Below are 22,955 nucleotides of genomic sequence, written 5' to 3' on the forward strand. Positions count from 1 at the left end.
GAATATTCATTAAATAGTGTTGTTCTGTGCTCCATATTTTCATTGTATCACTGTAATGTTTCATTTACTGTTTTTATAGAGATATATATTGAGCAGAGCTGTAAGTGTATTGGCCCAGCCCTTAACAACTGTCAAAGTTTCTCATGTGACCCCATAGAAAAATTAATTGCCCACCCCTGTTCTAACTGATGGAAGAACTCCCTGACCTTGCCAGGCACCTTTGGATCCAAGTCAGGCAAATTCTCAGAGTACCTATGAAGTGCTGGCTTCGCTGATTTACTGCAATTCACAGCCCCATTCATGAACAAGGATCTCTCTGGTGAACATGTCAGAGTGCTACAGCAGTATTTTTTGCTGACATAGCTGACAGCAGGAGAGCATGACATCTGTGCATGCAATTTCATTACATTAAGTCTATGAATACAACTGAAGACAGTTCTTGCTATTATCACAACTTGCTGGATCCTGAATTGCCCCCTGAAAATAGAAGGGTTCCTTCCACTAGAAGAGGAATTAGGATCCAAAGAAAGGAAGCAGAGTGATATCTTTTGCCAGTTCTTTCTTTTGTCTTTCAACCCTCAATGCCCTCACACACTGTTAAGGAAGGTCCTTAATAATTTTCCCTGTTAAGGTCCTTCCTTATCAGGGAAAATCCTTCAGAGCAGATTTTTGAAGGAAAGGGGTTGCAAACAAAAGAGGGAACTCACAGAAATCACACCATCTTCTGCCTGCAGGTTCATCCAGTTAATAATCACTCTGCACAACTTTTGATCCAACCCTATGATAACAGAAAATACTGTGGTATATATTTGTAGACATTAGATACTAACATGTGGGTCCAGCTTGCATGACAGCCATTGTTTGATGTTTTAAGGCATGGCATATGAAGACTGTAATTCATCTAATAATCAAACTAGGCACAGGTTGTCATGTCATCCAATCCTGGGTAGCATGCCTTGTTGGAGCAGGAAACAATCCTTGTATATCCCAACAAGAAGTCATGGATTATTTGAAGGTTGTTCCAACAAGCCCTGCTGTCTGAGTTCAGAAAATGCAACAAGTCACACTCAATTGAATGATTAGCCAAATGGCATCTGAAATGTATCACAACTTAAACAAACCACAGTGGCTTGTTTAACCTACAGTGATTGTGTATGAACCAGATCACTTTCATCTTCACTTCTTTGTGAACTACTCAATATAACAGTATGGATTTTACTTATTTGCTAATGTTCTTACACTATAATGAAGGTTTAGCACCTATAATCAAATATGAATACACAAAGTAAAGAAAAATTAAATACTCTCATTAGAAATTGCTAGAAAAAATGGAATATTTGCCACCATTGGCCAAGTTTAGACAAATACATTGTATAAATTTTTTTGTAATTATGAGTGCTTTCACTTTCCAAATTGTCAATGGAAAAACTGCTCATTTAAAAAAAAAAAAACTTGAATCAGCCCTATCAGTCATGAATTTATCAAGTCTACCAATCAATAGAGATAGTTCAAATTTAAGATCATGACAAATGAAATGTGAATATTGTGGCTTATTATAACAATGTTATTGTTTTAGAACATTTGGACATGTTCCTATAAAAGCACTGTTCTGGTACCATTCAGTGTGGATGACTCTGAGTATCCAGTGGAAGATGAGTGGAGTGTGGAAGCGAGGATTGTCTCTGTGCTTTCCTTGCCCACCAAAACACTTAAGATGGCCTTCTAACTGCTTTACCACTGCTTGTGAGAATGACGAGTAAGTTACCACTAGAATTTCTCAGCTAGAGATCCCAGAGGGGCCTTGTTCTCCCTCTACCACCCATTTCTTACCCCTGACTAATGAAAGCTCAGAAGCTGCACTTGTGACTTCAGAAGTGTAACTGACATAGAAAGAACTATATTGGCTGTGAGGGTGGAGAGACAGCATTCCAAATCTGGAGCCCCAGCTCCAACCTCAGAGTGCTTTTCTAAGGTCAGAGCCGGGGTTCTATATTTTCCTATGGCCATCAAGACAGTGTTTAGTGGCCACAGGGTTGTGTCTGTAAAGCCTTTAAGATTTCAATAGGAAAGTTAAGCTATGCTGCTGAAAATAAGTATTTTTAAAAAATTGAAAGTGGTTTAAAGACTTCACATCTCTTAGCAAACACACACATTTCTTTCTCCTCACTGTTGTCTCCAATCAGAGAGATTTTAGAATAGAAAAGCCTGTCCAACATAATTGCCCATGGCATAAAGCAGATGATGAGTGTACATACCATAAGCAGCAATCATGCTTTTAAATCACCCTCAACTCTCTGAAAATCCCCCTGAGCATAAGCCTGTAGCTTCTTATCTCCCAACTGAAATAAAAATGGTCCTCACTGCAACCAATTTTATTATAAGGCCACAACCTCAATTGGAAGCTTGACTTAATTTTAGAAAAGCACTCCAAATATGACCACTGCACTTATACTTGAATGCTCGTTTGAAAAACTTAGTTTAATTTCTATTCAAATTTCTGTTCCAAAAGTAGTAATTGCTTCAATAAATTATAAAAAAAATAAAAAACCCAAATCATTAAAGAAATCCTGAGAGCATATTTTATATACAGAAAGTATGGGTTACTATAAATTCCGTGGTTTGTAAGGTAAATATGGAGCCAGCTATTAGTACAAAATCGTAAGAGGGTAGTTTTATTAACATAAAAGAAATACGTATTGCAAAGAGAAAGAAAAACAAAGTTTAAAAAACAGCATTTGTTACTTATGCTAAGAAAAAAGAAAAAACACATAGCATCACAAACAGCTGTTATAACACACTACTGAAGATTTCCCACAAAATAGGGTTTACCGTGGAAAATCTGCAACAGTACATTGTAAGCTGTTGGGGCTGCAGAATCCTGCATGCACAAAACTGATGGGAAACTATGTTCTCAGTGGCTGACCAAATCGCAGTGTAGGTTAGGACTGGAGGGGGAAGGGACGCCGAGTGCTCATCAGGTTTTATTGCAAATGGGGGGAAACAAAACAGAAAAGTCATGCTTAACCCAAGAGAAAAATGCAAAATTAAATATTGATTGGACATACAGGAAGATCAACATGTGTCCATATTAATTCACAGGGGCTTAACCATAATATAGAATGTTTCAGCCCCAAACATCTTTAAATATGTGTTTCATCTGCACTCAGACAGTTATGGCCAAAGGTCCAATATGTAGTATATGCCTAATTTGAAGACTGAAAGTCCAGTGAATTGGATCCTATATTACATAATTCCCACATACTAAGATAGAAATAGTATCCATCTGGGGACTTCAGACTTATTTAATGGACATGAAAAAATGCACAAAATGAGTAGGATTGAGCTAATAACCAAGGAAAGTAGTTCAGAGCTATGACAATCATTCAACTTCATTAGATGTTAGGTTTGCAGCACTCTTATAGACAATAAGGCTGGGCCTTGTTTAAATTACTCTTGTGGAGCCACCTTAAATAGCAATTCATATTTATAAGGCAAGTGCAACAATTATAAAGTTATCAGTTACTGAAAGTGCCAGGTATCATCTCAATTAGTTCCCTATAATTTGTAACAGACCTGTCTGATTAACAAAACCATTTAATAAGCTACATAAGTTGTTAAATGAATTGTACTGCAAGACTCTCCTCATCCACTGTTAACATTTGTCCAGTGCTATAGTCCTTCAAACTATTAATTCCGTTTGAAGAAATAGATGCAAACAAAGCAACATTCCAACATGCTCTTGTTTCAGGCTTTTGTTTCCTTGGTTATTCAGCTGTCAATATCAAACTTTAACACAATTAGAAATAATGACCCTGATCATTTCCAATGGATAGCCATATTAGTCTGCTGCAGCAATCACAGAATGTTGTGGTACCTTACAGACTAGGAGCTGTGTACACCTTACATGTTATTATCAAAATCTACTTCCTCAGATTCATAAAGTGTTATTAAGCATTCAGATACACATGGTTGTAATGGGTAGAGTAATTTCAACAGAGAGTTAAAGCAAATTAAATACAAAACTATGGAGAATTGCAATCATAATGAACTAGTTTGCACATAAGCAACTTATGGGTTGTTGAGCACAAGCAGAAGAAAACAGGTGTGCATCTTTGCAAGCACCTGACACTTCTACTTGTAATCAACAGCATATAACTGGCTGGATCACAGGTTGCTGACCATGACATGCAAACCAGAGCACAGGGTTATTTAGGGATGAAATCAATTGTGACTGTGCAAATTAGCTTTCATCTTAAATACACTAGGAAATTAAGCAAACCACAGTGGCTTCTTTGATCATGGAAGCCACATCTACAGGTGTCTTTTGGTCTACCTAAGTACCAGGATGGTTGTGTTATCAACAACTATTGTGAATGGCCACTATTAAAGTGATGGTTAGTGTGAGTACTTTCTACATTTAATTTTCCAGACCTCACTGCTTATAGCTCAATCACTTTGTCTCTGAACTCAGCATATGACAAGCTCTTGATAGCACTTCATGCATCTGATGCTATAGACAATAGTTTACAAAACCTTAATCCATAATAGATTTGTTAGTCTTTACACTTTAGAGTGTTGCATCCAGTTATGAATTTTAGTAAAAGAAAAATGTACCCAATGATAAAAATGTGTAATTATAAGAATTCAAAGCATAATTCTCCATGTATTCCTAATATGCAGAGATTAACTGTTGAAGCCCAATCACAGGATAAGATGGTAGTGACCTGTGCTTATCCTGCACTGTGCCAGACAACGTGGACTTAGTGAGAGCCAAACTTTCCCAGAAAAAGACTGCTTACATTGGGATCCCAAGACTCTTTCCCTGCACTCAACTTTCATAAAATTTAGGAGAGTTTCACTACTTTTGTGGCACTGCAGGTATTGGCTTTGCTCCATTTTAATATGTTTCAGACACCATTTAAGCTATACTAGTGGAGAAAAACCTCAGATCAGATTGTACTGTAAAACAGGCAACAGTTCAGTGCTGTTAAAATGCCCAGATGCATGACCCACTTGACTACAACCGTGAATCATACATATGTTCAGCATAAAACTGTCAATTAGCTTCTAATATTTGATAACCTAACAAAATGGCCTAATGTCACCTCAAACACATTAACTCACCTTCTCTCTCCTCTTCAATTTGTGCCATTCTTAGAGCTATAGAAGTTTTTTCCTCTCTTACTTGATTGTGTGCTTCCTCAGATTCAGTTACAATTTCTTGCCATTCCAAAAGCCGACTCTGTAGTTCATCCATGCTGCCTGATTCACTAGCCTGAAGCAAATGAGGTTGAGATGCAGATATAATATAGCCCATTCAACAATGGTTAAAAGCTATCAGCAACTGCATTCAAGAATGCCTCTGGTGGACCAATGGGCTGTGTCAGGTACCCTCCACGGCCAATGGTCATGAATGATGGGAGCTATAACTCAAAACATCTAGAAGGCAGCAGTTTGGGGAAGTCTGGGCTATACTGACCAGCATCCTGGGAGAAATCAGATGTCTATAGAAAGCCCAGAAGTAGGGTATGAGGGAATAGCACCTCTTGTTCATTTGTTCCAGTAAATAGTAATGAAGGGCATATTGCTTCCAAGGTCATTATGATGAACATCAACTGATCATCATATCCTCCATGGAAGTGTCAAAGTCACATTTAAATCATCTTGTAGCAGTGAATGCCATAGTTTAACTATGTGCAGTATTATAAAGTGCTTCCTTATCTGTTCTGAATCTCCCACCAGCCAGCTTTACTGAAGGATCCAAATTCTATTATAACAAATGAGGAACGCCTCCCTATTCATTTCCTCTACAGCATGCATTATTTTGTACACCCCTATCATGTTCCCCTTACTCAGATCAAATTGAGTTTTTTAGCTTCTCCTAAGCTAAAAGGCCCAAACCTTGCAAACTTTCCTCACAAGGGCATTGTTCCAGTCCCTTGATCATTTTGGTTTCTCTTTTGTGTGGCTCTTCCAACAAAACAATATCCTTTTTGAGATGCAGAAATCGAAACTGCATTTTGAGTGTGGCCACAGCAAAGTTTTCTTTCACTCTTTAGCAAATCAACAAAGATAGTTTAAGTAAATATCCAGTTTAGGGAGAAGAGGAAAAACTGCAATTATAACATCATTCTGTGAAACTGCCTTTTCTGCTCTGTTGGTAGGGATCCCTTTGTACACAGCACAGTTGGGGCAGGAACATGAAGGACCTAGCTCTTGCTGGTCATCACAGATTGGCTCCTTCCCTATAACTGGCTAGCCTATTGAGGATCCATATTGGACGCAGGCCAGCACAGGCCAGAGGTAAGACTTCATCTATCTGATCCAGTCACAGGCCATAACAGCAGGCATGGGGCAAGGCTGATTTTTGTTGCTTTTTTTTAACAACAGAAAGTTGATCTGATACAGAAGCTGTACAGAAATATGCAAAATGAGCAAAGACTGTTATCATAACTGTACAGAACTGCTTAATTTACCAGAGTTTTATGTGGTTTCCTGGTTCTGCAAGCTGCTATATTTAACTATTGCTACTAGTGCCAATTCAATTAATTCAGTTAATAGCAACAGTAACAAACCTGTGAAGCCGCCCTCTTTGTAACTTGTTCAAGGTCTGCCTGCAATTTTCTCTGCTGTTCTTCATAAACTTCCAATTTAGCCAGTAATTCTTCTGTAAATGCAATTATTAAGCAGTTGCATTAATAGTTTGTGAGGAAATATTCAGATGAAAAGAAGTGCAAAGTGTGGCTACATAAACAAACAATGTAAGAATGATCTCCATCAGCCTGAGTAATCCAGCACTGGATAGTATTGCCAAATAACAGTAAATCATCTGCACAACAGTAAATCATCTCAGTATGACCCTGACTGGCTCCCCTGATCCAATGTATTCTCATGAAGGCTATCTACTTCCACACATGGAGTTTACTTTTTTGCTGAATAACAAGCATCCTGCATTACAAGCTGCTTTTTACAATTTTGAAAATTTAAACTTAAGTTGTACATGTGGCTATATTGCTTGGCATTCCGAACCCAGGTCTATGATCTATTTTTAATTTTAAAAATGGGAAGGAAATAATAGACTGCAATTATAATCTTATTTACTTGGAGGTTAACTCCACCAAACAAAAGTGTGCTTGAAGAAGAAACCAGTGACAGACCCTCTTATAGACTTACTAATATTCTAAGAGTTAAATCCAATAGGGATGCTTGTAACCCTCCAAACCTGAAGGATTGCGGGCATCTTGTGCAGAACAGGAGGAACAAGGAGGTGAAGGTCAATGTTCTTCCATCACTCTGCAGATCAGTCAGGTGCCCACTTTTGGCTCTCTAAGTACAGTGCTTTGACAGAGGAGGAAGGCAGAAGTTCCACCAAGATACATTGTTTTTTGGCAGGTCTGTTCTCCTCCACTCCTTACCCCCAAAATGCCCCCTAAATCTCTTCTAAGCAGTTGCTCTTCTGAGTTTGGAGAATCCAGAGCAGACCTTTCCATGCTGACTGAAAGATCCTCAGATCTAATGTTGGTGCACTTTGCTCATCTTGGCATTTGGAATCCAAAAACAATCCTACAGTCCCTAGATGGCATCTGTAACAATCTTAACTTGCTCTTGTTCAATGTAATGTAATTTAATTTAATCAAAATCCAGAAGTAGAGCAAAATTTTGTCACCACTTACCATTTTGAGATTTAAGTTCAGAAAATGCCTGTAGTGTTGATTGCAGGTCTTCTTTTTCTTGTTCTAATTTTGAAATCTGCTCATGTAAGGCAGTTACATTGGTATTCATTGATGAAAACTACCAAGAAAAATTGTTGTTCTTAATTTCTTTCAATACAGAAGTGCCAAACTACTGAATTTCAGGCTAACACATAAATATCATTCTGGAGTAACAAGTGTTCTAAAAAGCAGTTGTATACTTTGGTTGCAGCAGAATTATCCTATGCGTTTCAATGTTTTAATACCCTAACCATCTTCTCAACTCAACTAAATACATTTAACCAACTGCTCAACAATAACATAATCTGATAAAGTAACGTTCAGCGAAAGAAAAATATAGTCCTTCATACTGTACTAATTTGACTTGGCCCTCTACCATATTCTGGTTCTTTTAAATCTTTTACACCATAGCATCACCATATACAGTTAAGTTGTGATTGAAAGATTTACGTACATTTTTTAGCTCATCTTCTAGCTGTTTGATTCTGGATTTAGACCACGCTTTCATCTTAAGGAACCTTGCTTCAGATTTGCTGGCCTCTTCTGTTTTCAGTTTTGCTAAAGCTTAAATAAGTATTTTAGTTATTATTCAGAACTGTAGAGAATGTTATTAACACAGCTGTTAAAAGCTATTAGAATAGTGTTGCAGGTTTGGCCTGGACTGTTATGGACTAAATAGTGCAAGTTTGAGAGAGAAATAACTAAGGTAATATATTAGAGTTACCAAGGATTACTGATGTATCGTATTGTGGTACGGATACATAGAATAACCATGGAAGTATAGAGAAGCAAGCTTGGGATTGCATTCTTCAACCATCCCCCCCACAGAGCCCCCCAACAAAGCCACCATCCAAATACTGCAAGGCTAGCTGTGCAATTGCCAGGTTTGCTCTGACATGGAAAAGCAGAAGCCTTGAATCTAGTGCAAAAATCTGGCCATAAGCTGATCACAGCAAGCTTACTAAGGAAAGCATTTATTCCATGCATTAAGCCATTAATCATAATTTAATATACCTTCTAGGTGTTCCAGTTTTTGTTTAATTGTAGCATCTATATCAACAGCTTGGTCCAAACTACTTTGTCCACTGAAAGTTAATTTGTCTAATTGTTTCTGAAGCTGAAGCAGAGTTTGGTCTTTTTCCTGTAGCTCTGTTTCATGCTTCTCCTGAATCTCCTGCATGTCAACATTATGCTTCTCTCTGATTTTTTTAATTTCATGCTCATGTTTCTCCATCATGTCTTTCAGCTGGGCTCGCATTACATGTTTTTCAGCATTCAGTTTGGACTGAAGATTCTCTTTCTCTGACTGAAGGTGGCTCAGGTGCTCATTAAGTTCCTAAATCATAGCAAAGATTGATTTATAGCTTTTATAAACTGTTCATTCAACAAAAAAGTTCTCTGAACAGTGTACAACAGGGAGATGATGATAAAAACACAAGACAGAAACAATTTCAAATCAGTAAGCATCACAACACTCGCCTAAATCCAAAACATCATGAACAAATTAAACAAAGAAAAATAAGTATCAGCTAAGTTACAATTAATCCACCATAATACCAATGATAATATGAATAAAACCCAGTGTAAAATCGAATAATTATATTTAACAATTAAAATACCAGGAAAACAAAAAGGTTTTGACCTGGGACTGAAACGTATAAAAAGTTGGTGCCAGGTATACCTCTCTGGGAAACTGATTCCACAGTCAAGGTGCCCTTCCCCTCATGGCCACCTTCCTTGGTTCCTTTAAAGGCGGCTGCTTGAAAAGGACCTCCCTAAATGATCTTGGGTAGATGTATAAGGAGACATTCCTTTAGATATCCAGGTCACTTAGAGCTTTCTATGTCAGTACAACCACCTTAAAGCAAGCCCAGACTTCAACTGGTAATCAGCAGAGATAATATAGGATAGGGCTATGTTCTTGTAGGTCTGTTCTTGTCAGCTGATAAGCTGCCCTATTTTGTACCAACTGAAATTTCTAGACCACTTTTAAAGGCAGCCCCTTTAAAATGTAGAGTGCATTACAGTCATCTAAACATGAGACCACCAGAGCATGGATTACCATTGCTAGGTTCTGCCCATCCAGACAGGAACATGGCTGGTATATCAACCAAAGCTGATATAAGGTGCTCCTGGCCACAGACATCACCTGAGACTCCAGGGATAATTCTAGGTCCAGGAGCATCACCAAGCTCAGCACTCTGTCCTTTAGGACGAGTGCAACCCTATCTAGCACAGCATGGATATTCTCCCCCTGGACAAAGGCTCCACCTACCAATAGCACCTCCCTGAAACCATCAGTTTACCTTCCAAATAAATAAAAATGCTTCCAGAGGGTACCCCAACCCTTTGGAAAAGATTCTCAGAAGGCACAAGGGGGGAGAGGAAATCCTCTACCAACATCAGTAACCCTTGAGTATAAGTCTACTGCAGTATGAATGCATGATATAAAGTTAATCTCAATTAACTCTCAGAGTCCATCAATATCAAATTCTGCCATAAAAGTATTAAAGGTCCTACATTCACCTAAGAATTACACTTAGAGATGTTACTGAACTGGATTCTAGCAAGCAGCCAGTCCCAAAACTCGGGAACTGGCTGGTGTGAAATAATTTTGGGAATTAAAGGGTTTGATCCCACCATGGCAGATGGTATTCCAGAAGCAACTGGAGGCCCCAGTTCAGCAAGATTTTTCCAAGTCACACGTAATCATTACATTGAGTGCTCCAATGCCTCTAATGTGGATATGAGATACCATCTTCCCCTTGCTGGATCAGAACTCTGACAGCATAAACTGTGTTTGGTCTCTTTGGAAATGCATAGAGTGGATTGTGGAATCCACTATATATTCTACAGCCTGCTGTGGAGTTTTCTTGAAGACAGAAATGGAATTACTATATTGCTGGACTGCAGCTCCGATCATCCTTCACAACTGGCTGTGCTGCCTAGGGCTGATGAGATCTGCAGTCCAACCACATCTGGAGGGCAATACTTTCCCCACCCTTGGTCTAATTATATGCAAACAAACAAACAAACAAACCCTAGTTCATTTGTATTTGTTGCTATACAATAAAGAAAATGCATGTTTAAAGCAATTCTATGGCAACTTTTTGTGAATGAACTCACATCCAAAAATAATTAATTTTGAAAAAAAAAACACATATCCAGTGTCTTCCCCATCACAATCAATCAACATAAAGTAGCAGAAGTATTTACTGAAATATCAAGCAAGGCATTCTAGCAACAAAAGGATTTTTTAAAGTTGGTATGTTGTACCCTTGGAAAGATATTTTTGATGTTTGGCCCAAATTTCCTTACTCCACTGGATGCCCTGCCTTCAGATCCCATCTCTTCATAGATTATGATTTAACAATCTTTTTCATTTGAGTAAGTGCTATGTAATTTAGATTGATCTCTCTTGACTAATATCCATTTCTCTTGCTGAGCAATTTGGTAAGTATACAGCATGCATAGATTCAGCAGCCACAGGATTAAAATCTTAAGATAAGGCACTTTTCCATTTGGTGAGGCATGCTATAAAAGTACAAAGGAGAGGGCTTTTCCTCGGATGGTGATCTGACTCCATAATAGCCTCTCTAAGATCAGACTGATACTCACACAACAATATGTTTAGCAGTCAGTGAAAACATTTCCTTTTGTTCAGCCATTTTAAAATGGTTTGATTGCCTTGGTACTGCTTGATACTTTTTATTATTTTGTTGGCTCCTCAGGTTTACTGTTGTATCATTCTTGGATATACTGTGCCACATTTTTTAGTTCCATTATACTATAACTGTTGTAAGATACCCTAGGATCAGATAAGTTGAAGGTGGGCAGGATGTTTAGGATTTCCCCACCTTCCAAGAAAAGCTTTATAAAAGAAGAATCCATAAGCTCAAGGATAGTTTAATCAGGACCCATCACAACTATCCAAGAGCAGAGCCCACCACTTCAACAAACCCCATGGGAAACTGCTTTCAAAGTTTCAAAAACAGTATGTTATTATGGTATGGATGAGGATGCTGTTCAAGGAAAGCAAGGAAACAAATTCCACTGGCTCTCCGCAAGCTCTTTGTGAGTAAGCCTGTGTGAAAGCTAGTGTAGTGTTACAGTGTTGGACTGAGACTTGGGCTACCCAGGTTTCAAGTCTCTACTTGGCCATGAATTTCATTAGGTGGGACTCACAGATGCTCAGCCCAACCTGTATCAGAATTGTTGTTGGGCTAAATAAAATGAAGGACCACCATGGAAACCCTCTTTGGCCTCCGAGAGAAAAAGGTGGTATATTAATGCAACATATGAATAAATAAATCCTCAACAGAAGCCTAAGCTGTTCCTCAGGATCTCACTACCATGCCTTGCATGTAAGACATACTTTGTTTCATGTCAGTGCTTGCAATTATTTTGCAATTTGCTTTGGCTTCTGTCCATTTGATGTAGAACTGCCTCAACCTTTCACTAGGTATCATGTACAATTTGAAATAATTTAACCAATTAGTAGGAGCTATCATTACATATTTCATTGTCAGATGTAATCTTTTATTGTTGTCTGTTCTTTGCCTGCTTGGTTTTTTATTTTTTATTTCCAAATTCTATGCTTTTCAAAACCTAGATGTTCCCAAAGCAGCACTAGATTATAACCCACGCATAATTTATTAATGCAATGTAATACAACACAAGATATTTAAGGTTACAAGTCAAATATAAGCAAATAAATTCCAATCTAGGCCTAAACAAAATGGCAACAATTTGCCTATACAAAGTACTCGTTTGTAATCGGTTCCTTACTTTAAGCTGCTGGTCTTTGCCATCCAGTTCACGCTGCAACATGTCTATTACCTGTGTCCTTCCTAGCATCACTTCCTCCTTTTCATGTAGCTTCTGTTTCAAGGCTTTCAGTAACTGTTGAGGATAAAATAGTTTCATTTTATGTAATAGTAGAAGAGACACTTTACTGGAGAACTGAAGATTTCCATTACCCCATTCTGTCCTCTTCCATTCCTAACCCACCCCACCTTCACCTCCTGTGAAACTAAATTCCACATATCTACTCAGTTAAACAAGTCATCTATCCAAGAAAAACTATCAGTTTTCAGGGTCTCAGGAATGGGGAACCTCAAGTTATAGGATTACAAAAGGTCTCTTCTCATTTCCACCAAGCCCTTCTACGGTTCCTCCTTTAATTCTGTTACACCTTGTTATCCTTCCTGTGACAGCTATATCTCTTACAGAAGAGATGAGTGGATTTTTCTGAACAAACTAAACAGTGCATTATTTTTGGTGGCCAGGGTCAGAAAAGAATCATGATTACTGGTGAAATATGAGTGGGCATTTCTGGTCAGAGAGTTTGCCAATCTACAGCTGTTTAGGGGAATAGAAAAAGGGATGTCAAAAGCAGGCCTATCTCTTCCTGCTTTTATCTGCATGGAAATGAAGAATAGACACACTTTCTTACTCTACTATGTCACGGAGAAATTTCTCCATGGTTGTCACTGTAATTGAGAAGGTAAGAACATACTAGAGTGTCTGTCCAAGAGAATACCACACTGCTTAACTATTTTTGGAACTACGGTCCATTGGCTAAATTAAATTGACAGTGTAGAAACTAAGAAGCTTTAACTAGGGATCCTGATAATCAAAATCTTACACTGAACCACAGCACCTTCTCCTTACCTGTTCTAGATCAGCACTAGCATCAGATTTTGCTGCCACTTTAAAGAGTTCTTGCTCATGTTTTTGGGCCAAGTCTATAAGTTCTTTTTCCTTTTCCTGGATAATATTCTGAAACATACGGATCTTAAAAAAAGGAAAGAAAAAAATACTTCCAGAAAATTGGTTCACACAGAGCAACTTCAGACTGAATTATAAACTCTATAATCTGACTAACCAGAACTGTAGTAAAATATAAACAATGTAATTTTGATTGAAAATAAACTCCGTAATATAACACTTATATTTTATTTATTTATTTATTTAGGAAGCTTCTATGCTGCCCCATTCGCCAAAGCCTCGGGGCGGCTCACAATAAATAAATAATGGTGTCTTCCTTATTACAAACAAACAAACAAACAAACAAAAAAGACTAATGAATAACACCAAGTATCCTAGACCACTGATGAGAACAAACACTCCTACCTTAAAGAAAGACCTCTAGATTCATTCTAACAACTGAGCAACAAGAACATAACCACTGTGCAACTACCCTCTGGCAAAAGTGTGGAAAAATGAATACTTTTCAGAATCCCTCAATGCTACCAATTCTATCATTTTATATACTTAAGAAAGAAAATATTCTTCTTATCCATTATTTTCACTAAAAATATATTCATTGATTCATTCATTACTGTCCTAATTAGGATCCAAACATTAAACATCAAAGATTAATTATGTTTTACAAAGACCAACTTACATTTTGTGTGTACATGGCTTCTCTTTCCTGGAAGTGCTCCCTCTCTTTATTCTGAAGGCTTTTAAGATTTTCAATTTGTTCTTCAAGGAGGCTACATCTTTCTTCACTGTCTCCAACTTTCTTGGTAAGGTTCTGTACTAGGATTTGCATACTCTGCAATGAAGCCTCTTTTGCTGAAAGCTGATTCTATGAATATCACAAAGCAAGAGAATTAGAACACAAGTATGAAAGTACTCCAGTTTTGATTTATTATATACGCAGCTAAATATTTATTTGGTTTATCTGAAAAGTAGCAGCAGAAGAATTACATGATATGGGCAGTAATCAAAGGCTTATGCTTTTGTGAATAATGCTCAACATATTAAGGAAGCTGCCACACCTGCAGATGAATTCCCCTCACTGCTAAGTAAAACAGTAGTTGTATGTGTGTGTACATCTGTATGTATGTACATACATACATACATATTCTCTGCACTCCTATGTCTTCAAAGACAAAGGGAAAGGGAGAGCGTTGTCTTCCCAGTAGACAATTGGCTACTGGGAGGCATATAATTAATAAATAAACCATAACTTAGTATACCTTTAATTCATTGTTAAGTATTAGTACTTCTTTGGCATCATTAGCTGATCCACAGGCTAGCTGTAAATCAATTATGTAGGCTTCTTTTTCAGCTAATTTTTTTTGCTTCTCTGCAAGCATGGAATCCATTTCAGCCCCCCGCTGATATGCAGCATCTAACTCAGCAATCTGGAAATAAAATCATGTCTTCATCAAAAATGTTACATTGGCATCTCTTTATCTTTTTCCATTCTGATTTTAATGTTGGATATCTCCATTTATCACCATTACTTTCCATCCTTTAAAGATGATATGCATTTTTTCAGGGTTTTGTTTTGTTTTTTCCTTTTAATTCCCAGCCTGCCACCCCCCCCCCAAAAAAAAAACCCTCTACAGGCAGAATTTGTTTTGCCTGCTATCAGACCATGATGAGATTTCTTTTTGAGAAGTCTATCACCTATTGCTTTCTATCTGAATGACTGGCTGAAAAACAGTTGACTAGGAACAGCTACGTATGTTCCTGTGTTTGCAGTACTGATCCTGCTAGTATCATGGTTAAAACTGTTTACATATTGGTATGAATGATCCTGCTGATACTGTAGGAAAGTAGAAAGCTAAAGTAGGAAGCCAAAAGATAACCAGAATAACAGGAAATTTTGGTCTTGGAGTACAAAATGAAGCAGGGCACAGGCTGGCAGAACGCCCTGATCATAGCAAACACTCTTTTCCAACAACCCAAGAGATGTCTCTACAAACGGACATCACCAGACGGTCAACACAGAAATCAGATTGACTATGTGCTCTGCAGCCAAAGATGGAGAAGCTCTATACAGTCAGTAAAAACAAGACCAGGAGCTGACTGTGGTTCAGATCATGAACTTCTGGTTGCAAAATTCAGGCTTACATTGAAGAAAATAGGGAAAAACACTAGGCCACTCAGGTATGACCTAAATCATATTCTTGATGAATATACAGTAGAGGTGACAGATAGATTAAGGAATTAGATCTGATAGAGTGCCTGAAGAAATATGGACAGAGGTAGCAACTAAAACCATCATAAAGAAAAAGAAATGCAAGAAAGCAAAATGGCTGTCTGAGGAAGCTTTACAAACAGCTGAGGAAAGAAGGGAAGCAAAAGGCAAGGGAGAAAAATGCACCCAATTGAATGCAGAATTCCAGGGAATAGCTAGAAGAGATAAGAATGCCTTCTTAGATGAACAGTGTAAAGAAATAGAAGAAAACAATAGAATAGGAGAGACTAGAGACCTCTTCAAGAAAATTGGAGATATGAAGGAAACATTTCATGCAAAGATAGGCCTGATATAGGACCAAAATGGCAGGGACCTAACAGAGGCAGAGGAGATTAAGAGGTGGCGGCAAGATTACAAAGAAGAACTATACAAGAAAGACCTTAGCGTTCCTGATAACCACGATGGGGTGGTCGCTGACCTCAAGCCAGACATCCTGGAATGTTAAGTCAAAAGGGCCTTAGGAAGTCTTAGCAACAACAGACTCTGAGCGCCGAAGACTTGAGGCCTTTGGTGCTGGAGAAGACTCCTGCGTGTCCCTTGGACTGCAAGGCGATCAAACCGGTCAATCCTAGAGGAGATCAACCCTGACTGCTCTTTAAAAGGCCAGATACTGAAGATGAAACTCAAATACTTTGGCCACCTAATGAGAAGGAAGGACTCCCTGGAGAAGAGCCTGATGCTGGGAACAACTGACGGGAAAAGAAGAAGGGGACGGCAGAGGATGAGGTGGCTAGATGGAGTCACTGAAGTAGTCGGCATGAGCTTAAGTGGACTCTGGGGGATGGTGGAGGATAGGAGAGCCTGGAGGAATGTTGTCCATGGGGTTGCAATGGGTCGGAATTGACTTTGTGAATAACATAGAACATGAATGAGTCTGACATTGATGAACTCAGAAAAACCCACTCATTCTCTAGAATTTTAATACTACCAACATCACAGGAATTCCTAACAGTCTATAGTCAGCAAGATTCACAAATGAGGCTTTAGATCAAAATATCAAAGATCCTTTCAACATTTCAGTCTTGCAATTCCATGTGCACAGGACATGTTTAGAATAGGGTTGTATCACAAATGCTTATTTCCATATGCTATAGTGCAATAAATACAGATATCTAGATAAAACAAAATAAAGCGACTTTTGGACAAAATATAGAGGAATAATCACTGCATTTAATCCTCTTCTCAGAGAAAACACAAATATTTCAAGTATTCACTAACAGCATACCTTACCAGCCAGTTAGAAAAGATGTGCACAAGTTTCAGAGAAAATGGCTGCTCAACATTTTGAAGTAATGCCAGGATAAAAAGAATTATCACATCCTCATACAAAATGGTACCTTTTTCTGTAGCTCTTCATTTCTTTGGCTATTCTGTGTTTCTAATTCTTCAACTTTCTTTTTAAGTACCAATATTTTTCCACGACTTGCAGCAGCATTATCCTGATCGCCATCTCTACAGCCCTAAAAATATAGGTTTTAAAAATTTAGCCTCAAATGAAGTGAAAAATTAATAATTTGAACTATTTCAGAGGTCAACAATTTTATGAGAAACTTAGGTTTTCATCATTTGTTTTATCAAACAGAGCATCCGCAGCTTAGGAGTACTCCTCGACCCAGAGCTTTCTTTGGAAGCTCAGGTGACAGCGGTGGCGAGGAGCGCCTTCCTTCAGCTTCGGCTGATTAATCAGCTGCACCCCTACCTGGAGTACGACTGCCTGGCGACGGTGACACACGCGCTGGTGACTTCCCGCCTAGACTTCTGTAACGTGCTTTACGTGGGGCTTCCCCTGAAGACGGTCCGAACACTTCAATTGGTGCAAAATAGAGCTGCCAGGTTGCTGATGGGGACGGGGCATTATGCTCACATGACTCCAGTCCTCCGTCAGCTTCACTGGCTTCCCACTGAAGCCCGGGCCCAATTCAAGGTGTTGGTTATGACCTATAAAGCCCTAAACGGCTTGGGTCCTGGCTACCTGAACGAGCGCTTACGTCCGTATATGCCCGACCGCCCCTTGAGATCTGCGAGAGAGTCCCTTCTCCGGGAACCCTCCATGAAAGAAATTAGGAGAGTAAGTACTCGGAGGAGGGCTTTCTCTGCGGTGGCACCCAACCTATGGAATTCACTCCCCAAAGAGGTCCGCCTGGCTCCGTCGTTACTGGTTTTTCGGCGCCAGGTAAAGACCTTTTTATTTAAACATCATTTTAATTGTTAAAATATATGATCTGGCCAGGACAACTTCTTCTTCCTTCTCTTTTCTCCTCCTATATTCTTTATTTACTTATTTTATACTGTTAATTTTAATTTTATATTATTGTATCTCAGTGTATTTTTGTATTTTTGTATTTAAGTGGTAATTTATTATGTTCTATTGTATTTGAATGTATCTTATTGTGTTGTAAGCCGCCCCGAGGCTTCAGCAAGGGGCGGCATAGAAATGTTATAATAATAATAATAATAATAATAATAATAATAATAATTCTTTTCAGACTTGGAAATTTTAACATGCTCAACGAGAAAATAAAATGAATAGGTTGTAAAAAAAAACACAACAAGAGACACCTATGGTTTTGTCTTAAAATATCAAATAATTGTCTAATAGCAACTCAGACTTTTTGTTCACCCAGAATTAAGCCTATAATTCTCATCAGCCCTACCTAACATAGTCAATGGTAAGGAATCATGGGTGTTGCGGCTCTTGAGATGCTTTGCCCTACAAGTTGTCCACACCTGACTTAGTTCAATACTAACCCACAGCTTTCCAAGAGAATTTTCCAGATTACCTGTTATTAAACCTGCAACCATCTACTAGCAAAGCATGCCCTCTACAAACTGAATTATTTTACCTCCTGCTATTTTAGGAAAAGAAAAGGAAGGCCTATTGAAAATCCTGAACTTAATTTTGTTTAAATAATACTTGAAAAATATTTAATTTTAAAAAGTCAAATCAAAAGACTGTGACCAATTATTTAAAGTCTTTCTAAATATATAAGGAAATAACTCACTTTCTTTTGCTCAGGTTTTCCTTCTTGCACTTTAGTTCCTGGTAATTGTTTCTTAAGTTCCTCCAATTGTGCAGTTAAAGATGTTACTTTGGCCTTGTTTTGCAGCTTTATTTTTGAAATCTTGGTCTCAGCAGCTTCTTTTTCATCCTAAAGATTAAGTCTTTGTTTTTATATTTAATTACAAATATTGCATATACCCAAACACTCCCAATATATGATAAGGTTTTTGCACTGAATGAACTACAGTTCCAAGGCAGGTGGCTCTGCACCAGATTTGAAATTATAAATGAAAATTCCCAATTAGAAATGCATAATTTTAACCCTGGATTTATCAACAGCATCTGTTCCTATTTGGGAACATTTGCATTTTGAGTGACAATGAAATCTGGCAAGTTGCAGAAACTCAGAATAAACTAGAAGGAAGATGTATCTGCTATTTATAATCCTTCTAAAACTCGGACTGAAATAACAACTTTTTATGAAATGCAGGTCACTTTCAAGACAACATAAATCCATTTTAATGTGTAAATATACAAATATCTTGATACACAAATACCTTTAACTGTTGCTCTTTGCTGTGTAACTCATTATCCTTTTCTTTGACGAGTTCCTTGAGTTGTGCTACCAGCTGTTCAGTTTGGGCCAGCTGTTCAGTCAAATCAGCTACTGACATGTTTGCTGCATGAGAGCTGTTGTGAAGCTAGAAATAACAGAGTTAATTTTGCAACAACAAAATGATGTAGGCAACAAAATATTCATATATTATTAGAATACAAAATTGCCCCTCTTTTAGTGTCAGGAAAAGGAAGCTGAAGAGACAGCTCTCCAATGCTTTAACGTGTGGCCAAAACCAGCTATTTACTGAGGAAAGAGCATTCCAATGAAGGCACTGAATTCTCCTGCCACCCAGGACAGATCCGTTTACTCCAATAAATACACATGCCAGAGTGAAAAAAGCATTCTTCTGCCTAGATTCATGTCTAAATGTTTTGAACAATTTTTCATCTCAATGTACTTAAGAGAATGTATATATAACACTGTATGGTGCCTATTTCTGATGCAACATGGCGCACATGGAGCACCCATACTTAGCTTTAAGAAAGTTTGAAAGCACACCTAAACAGGGTTTGAACTGGCAGGTTTTAGCTTGCTGTGAAGTGGTGATGCAGAGGGCAGAACTGCTGTGTTTTCGCAACTCTCCTGTGACCACTGGCCATGCTGACTGGAGCTCTGGCAGTTTAAGTCTATCGTCTGAAGCAAAGAGGTACAGAAATTAGATCTCCAGACAGTTTAGACTGCAACTGTAAGAAGCCTCTGCCAGAGTGGTTAATGGTCAGTTGTGCTAAAAGCTGAAGTTCAAAACATTCAGAAATCTACTTTCTGTTCAGACTTGATCTGGAGGATCATGAGCATTCATCTCAGGTCTAGAGATTTTTAAACCAATCAGGAAATCAATCACACCTCACCAATTAATGCATCTAAGATCTCACCTGGGTAGAAAAACATGAATAAAAGCTTGCCTCCACACATTATAAGCACCCCCCAGCTGAAAAGCGGTGATACCTTTTACATGAGAGGAATACAAACAAAAGAAACCTACTGCAGTCTTCATTTAAGGCTGAGAATGGAGAAAATTATATTGGGTACACTAACTCACCAAAAACATTTGAGATGTAAAGATTACATCCCACTGATTGCACCCTCAGGGATCAAAAGTTCCCAACCTCAGAGGCTTCTAACAATCCAATGCAGCACAGAAGGAGCGAGGGGATGATCTTTGCCTCCCCATACTTCCACCCCCACTTTTTTCACTAGAAGGGCTTTTTTTTTTTTTTTTTTTTTTGCCTGTCTAGCTATGGTGCTCTGGAGGGGATGGGAAGTAGGCTGGAGAGATCTTTGGTTAGTTCGTATTTTGGTGTCTCTGGTCTTTTCTCCTTCCTGCCCATGAAAACATTCCCTTTTCATCCTGTCTAGGATTGCTTTTCTAATCTCAGAGATCAGAAGGCAGGGTTATTTCGGGGGGAGGGCACAGTACACTCTCTGACCTTGGAAGGGAACATCTTCAGTAGAGTGGTACCTTGGCTCACAAACTTAATCCGTTCCAGGACTCTGGTTGTGACCCAAATTGGTTGTGAGCCAAGTTAAATTTCCCCATAAGGTGCAATGTAAATAAGGTTAATCTGTTCTGTAACTATTTTTTTTTTAATCAGAAAAATGTGAAGCAAAGTGACAAAGAACAACAAATCTCCCCCACTGCCCCGAGCACAAGCGCAGCGATCTCCCCGCTCCACCCCAGCATGACCGCAATTGCACCCCTTATCCCTGCATGCGCCCGTCATCCTGGTGCACTGGGGGGGAGGAGAGAAGGGAGTGAACACAGGCGTGCTGGCGGGGGGGGGGGGGGGGCAGGCAAAAAAAGGGGGGCACCCAGGGGGGGAGACAGGTGCGATCGTCCTGGGGGGTAGAGATGGCCAAGATTGCGGTTGAACTTGTGCAGGAAAGATGGGTGCAATCTCAGCCATCTCCCCCCACACACACACACACCCCCAGCATGATCGCAGCCATCTCCCCACTCAAGGGGGTGGGGAGATGGCCAAGATTGCAGCTGCCAGCCAATGCGGAATTTGTGACCTGAGTCAAAATTTTTATGAATTTTTTGTTTGCGATCCGATTTGGTTGGGAACTGAGGCATTCGTGAGCCGAGGTACCACTGTATTTAAGGCCCCTCAGATAATGTCCAGAGGCACAGGATTGTTCCTTAAAAAGTTCATAAAATTATTCATTATAAGCATGTAATGTTTAGAGTTAATGTAAGTTACAGCTGTATATATTTCAGACAAAAGTCATGATTTTTTTAAAAATCGACTACTTACTCCAGATTTAGAGGCTGAATCATCTCCACTCCCCCATTTCCACATAATTTTCAGATGGCTATAGAAGGGTACAAGAAAATGAGTTTTCTTCAATATTTTCAATTATCTTACTCTCAACATTTCCAAATAACTACAAATTATTTATTTCCGGCTTCATTTTCTGCCTAAGTCTATCCAACAGGACATACATGTCATTAAAATTACACAGCACTGATGCAAAGCTCCTCACAAAACATTAGAAGCTAAAAAAAACTATTAAAAGTTAATCCCAGAAAAACTGAGCAATAGTTAAAAGCACCATACATTGTACGCTCAGACGAAAACACCTCTTAGAATAAGAAAAATATATCATTTGGCAAAATGACATAATGGAAAAACTCCTGAGGAAGTAGGCTCTACAAAGTGAGTGCCACCATTGTAACACCCTCCTCAACCTCATTTCAGCAGAGCACAGAAAACAGAGTATAGAAGCAAAGAGGTAGCTACTGACAGGAGGAGCCATTGGTCCAGACAACACTTATCTGTGCTCCCTGGCTTATTCCCATAAAGAAGCAGGCCATTTCTGCTTCCAAGAAATCTTCAAAGGCAATCACATAGAGTATATCAGTGTAATCTAACCAAAAGTGGTGTAGATTTCCTGGAAAAAATTGAATTGAAAAATTTTCTGCCAACATTCTGTACAACGCATCACTAACTACTTAAATGAAGGCAGAATATGGCGATTTTTAAAGAAATTTGACAATAACTTTAACAAGTCTTAAGGAATTCCATTAATGCCTCTCAGATGAATCCAAATATGAGATGCTTTAATCCAAAACAATCAGACTGCTTTTGATTATGAAATATTTTTTCTTTTGCTTTTCATATTGTAGCTTAATTCTACAGAGCATCAAGTTAGGAACCGATGCTTTGGACCAATTTATACCCAATGCTAGATCAAGGAAAGTGAAAGACTTATCTTTCCAAATTATAATTAAACTTTGAGCCATCTAAGAATTAGACATAGCTCAGATCTCATAAGCAAGAATGCTGACTTGTTGCTAAAAAGCAAGTGTTTCAAAAGCAAACAACAAACCCTTGGCTTCAGATTATAGCTGGTTTTAAGATGACAAACCAAGCATGCCTGTTCAGACACAACCCCAAGCTTTTGCTTGCTAGTGACTTCTTAGTTCAAATTAGGTATTCCCACTGGCAAGAAAAGCCAAGCAGGAGTGATTAAGTAGCATACACTGGCATACTTACTCAGTAGTGCTTAGCCAGAATTAGAACAACTGGGCCATAGACAAAAATTATGGCTTTTCTTTCATACGTCTTGACTGTTTTCTTCTCAAAGAACAGAAAGTACTAACAACCCTCCAGTGCTAGTATT

The 22,955-nt window shown here is 38.6% G+C and overlaps 1 protein-coding gene across 8 annotated transcripts in view; it reads right to left on the bottom strand.

Moving 5' to 3' along the window:
• Positions 1-22,955, bottom strand: part of LOC123026410 (golgin subfamily B member 1-like) — a 66,261-nt gene that overhangs the window by 38,543 nt on the left and 4,763 nt on the right. For 5 of the 8 annotated variants that reach the window (XM_044436009.1, XM_044436006.1, XM_044436008.1 and 2 more), the window contains exons 2-14: positions 21,587-21,644; positions 19,270-19,413; positions 18,714-18,860; positions 17,049-17,171; positions 14,702-14,869; positions 14,122-14,307; positions 13,386-13,508; positions 12,501-12,614; positions 8,727-9,048; positions 8,167-8,276; positions 7,674-7,791; positions 6,576-6,667; positions 5,124-5,275 (exon numbers count right to left, since the gene is read on the bottom strand). In XM_044436009.1, coding sequence (XP_044291944.1) covers positions 5,124-5,275; positions 6,576-6,667; positions 7,674-7,791; positions 8,167-8,276; positions 8,727-9,048; positions 12,501-12,614; positions 13,386-13,508; positions 14,122-14,307; positions 14,702-14,869; positions 17,049-17,171; positions 18,714-18,860; positions 19,270-19,413; positions 21,587-21,631 — 1,844 coding nt within the window. In that variant the 5' untranslated portion in view covers positions 21,632-21,644. The remainder of the gene's footprint in view (positions 1-5,123; positions 5,276-6,575; positions 6,668-7,673; positions 7,792-8,166; positions 8,277-8,726; positions 9,049-12,500; positions 12,615-13,385; positions 13,509-14,121; positions 14,308-14,701; positions 14,870-17,048; positions 17,172-18,713; positions 18,861-19,269; positions 19,414-21,586; positions 21,645-22,955) is intronic. The other 3 variants (XM_044436013.1, XM_044436007.1, XM_044436011.1) reach the window with 2 other exon arrangements.

The sequence above is a fragment of the Varanus komodoensis genome, unplaced genomic scaffold (genome assembly GCF_004798865.1).
Source record: "Varanus komodoensis strain SLA01 unplaced genomic scaffold, ASM479886v1 scaffold3, whole genome shotgun sequence".
In the NCBI taxonomy this organism is placed as follows: domain Eukaryota; kingdom Metazoa; phylum Chordata; class Lepidosauria; order Squamata; family Varanidae; genus Varanus; species Varanus komodoensis.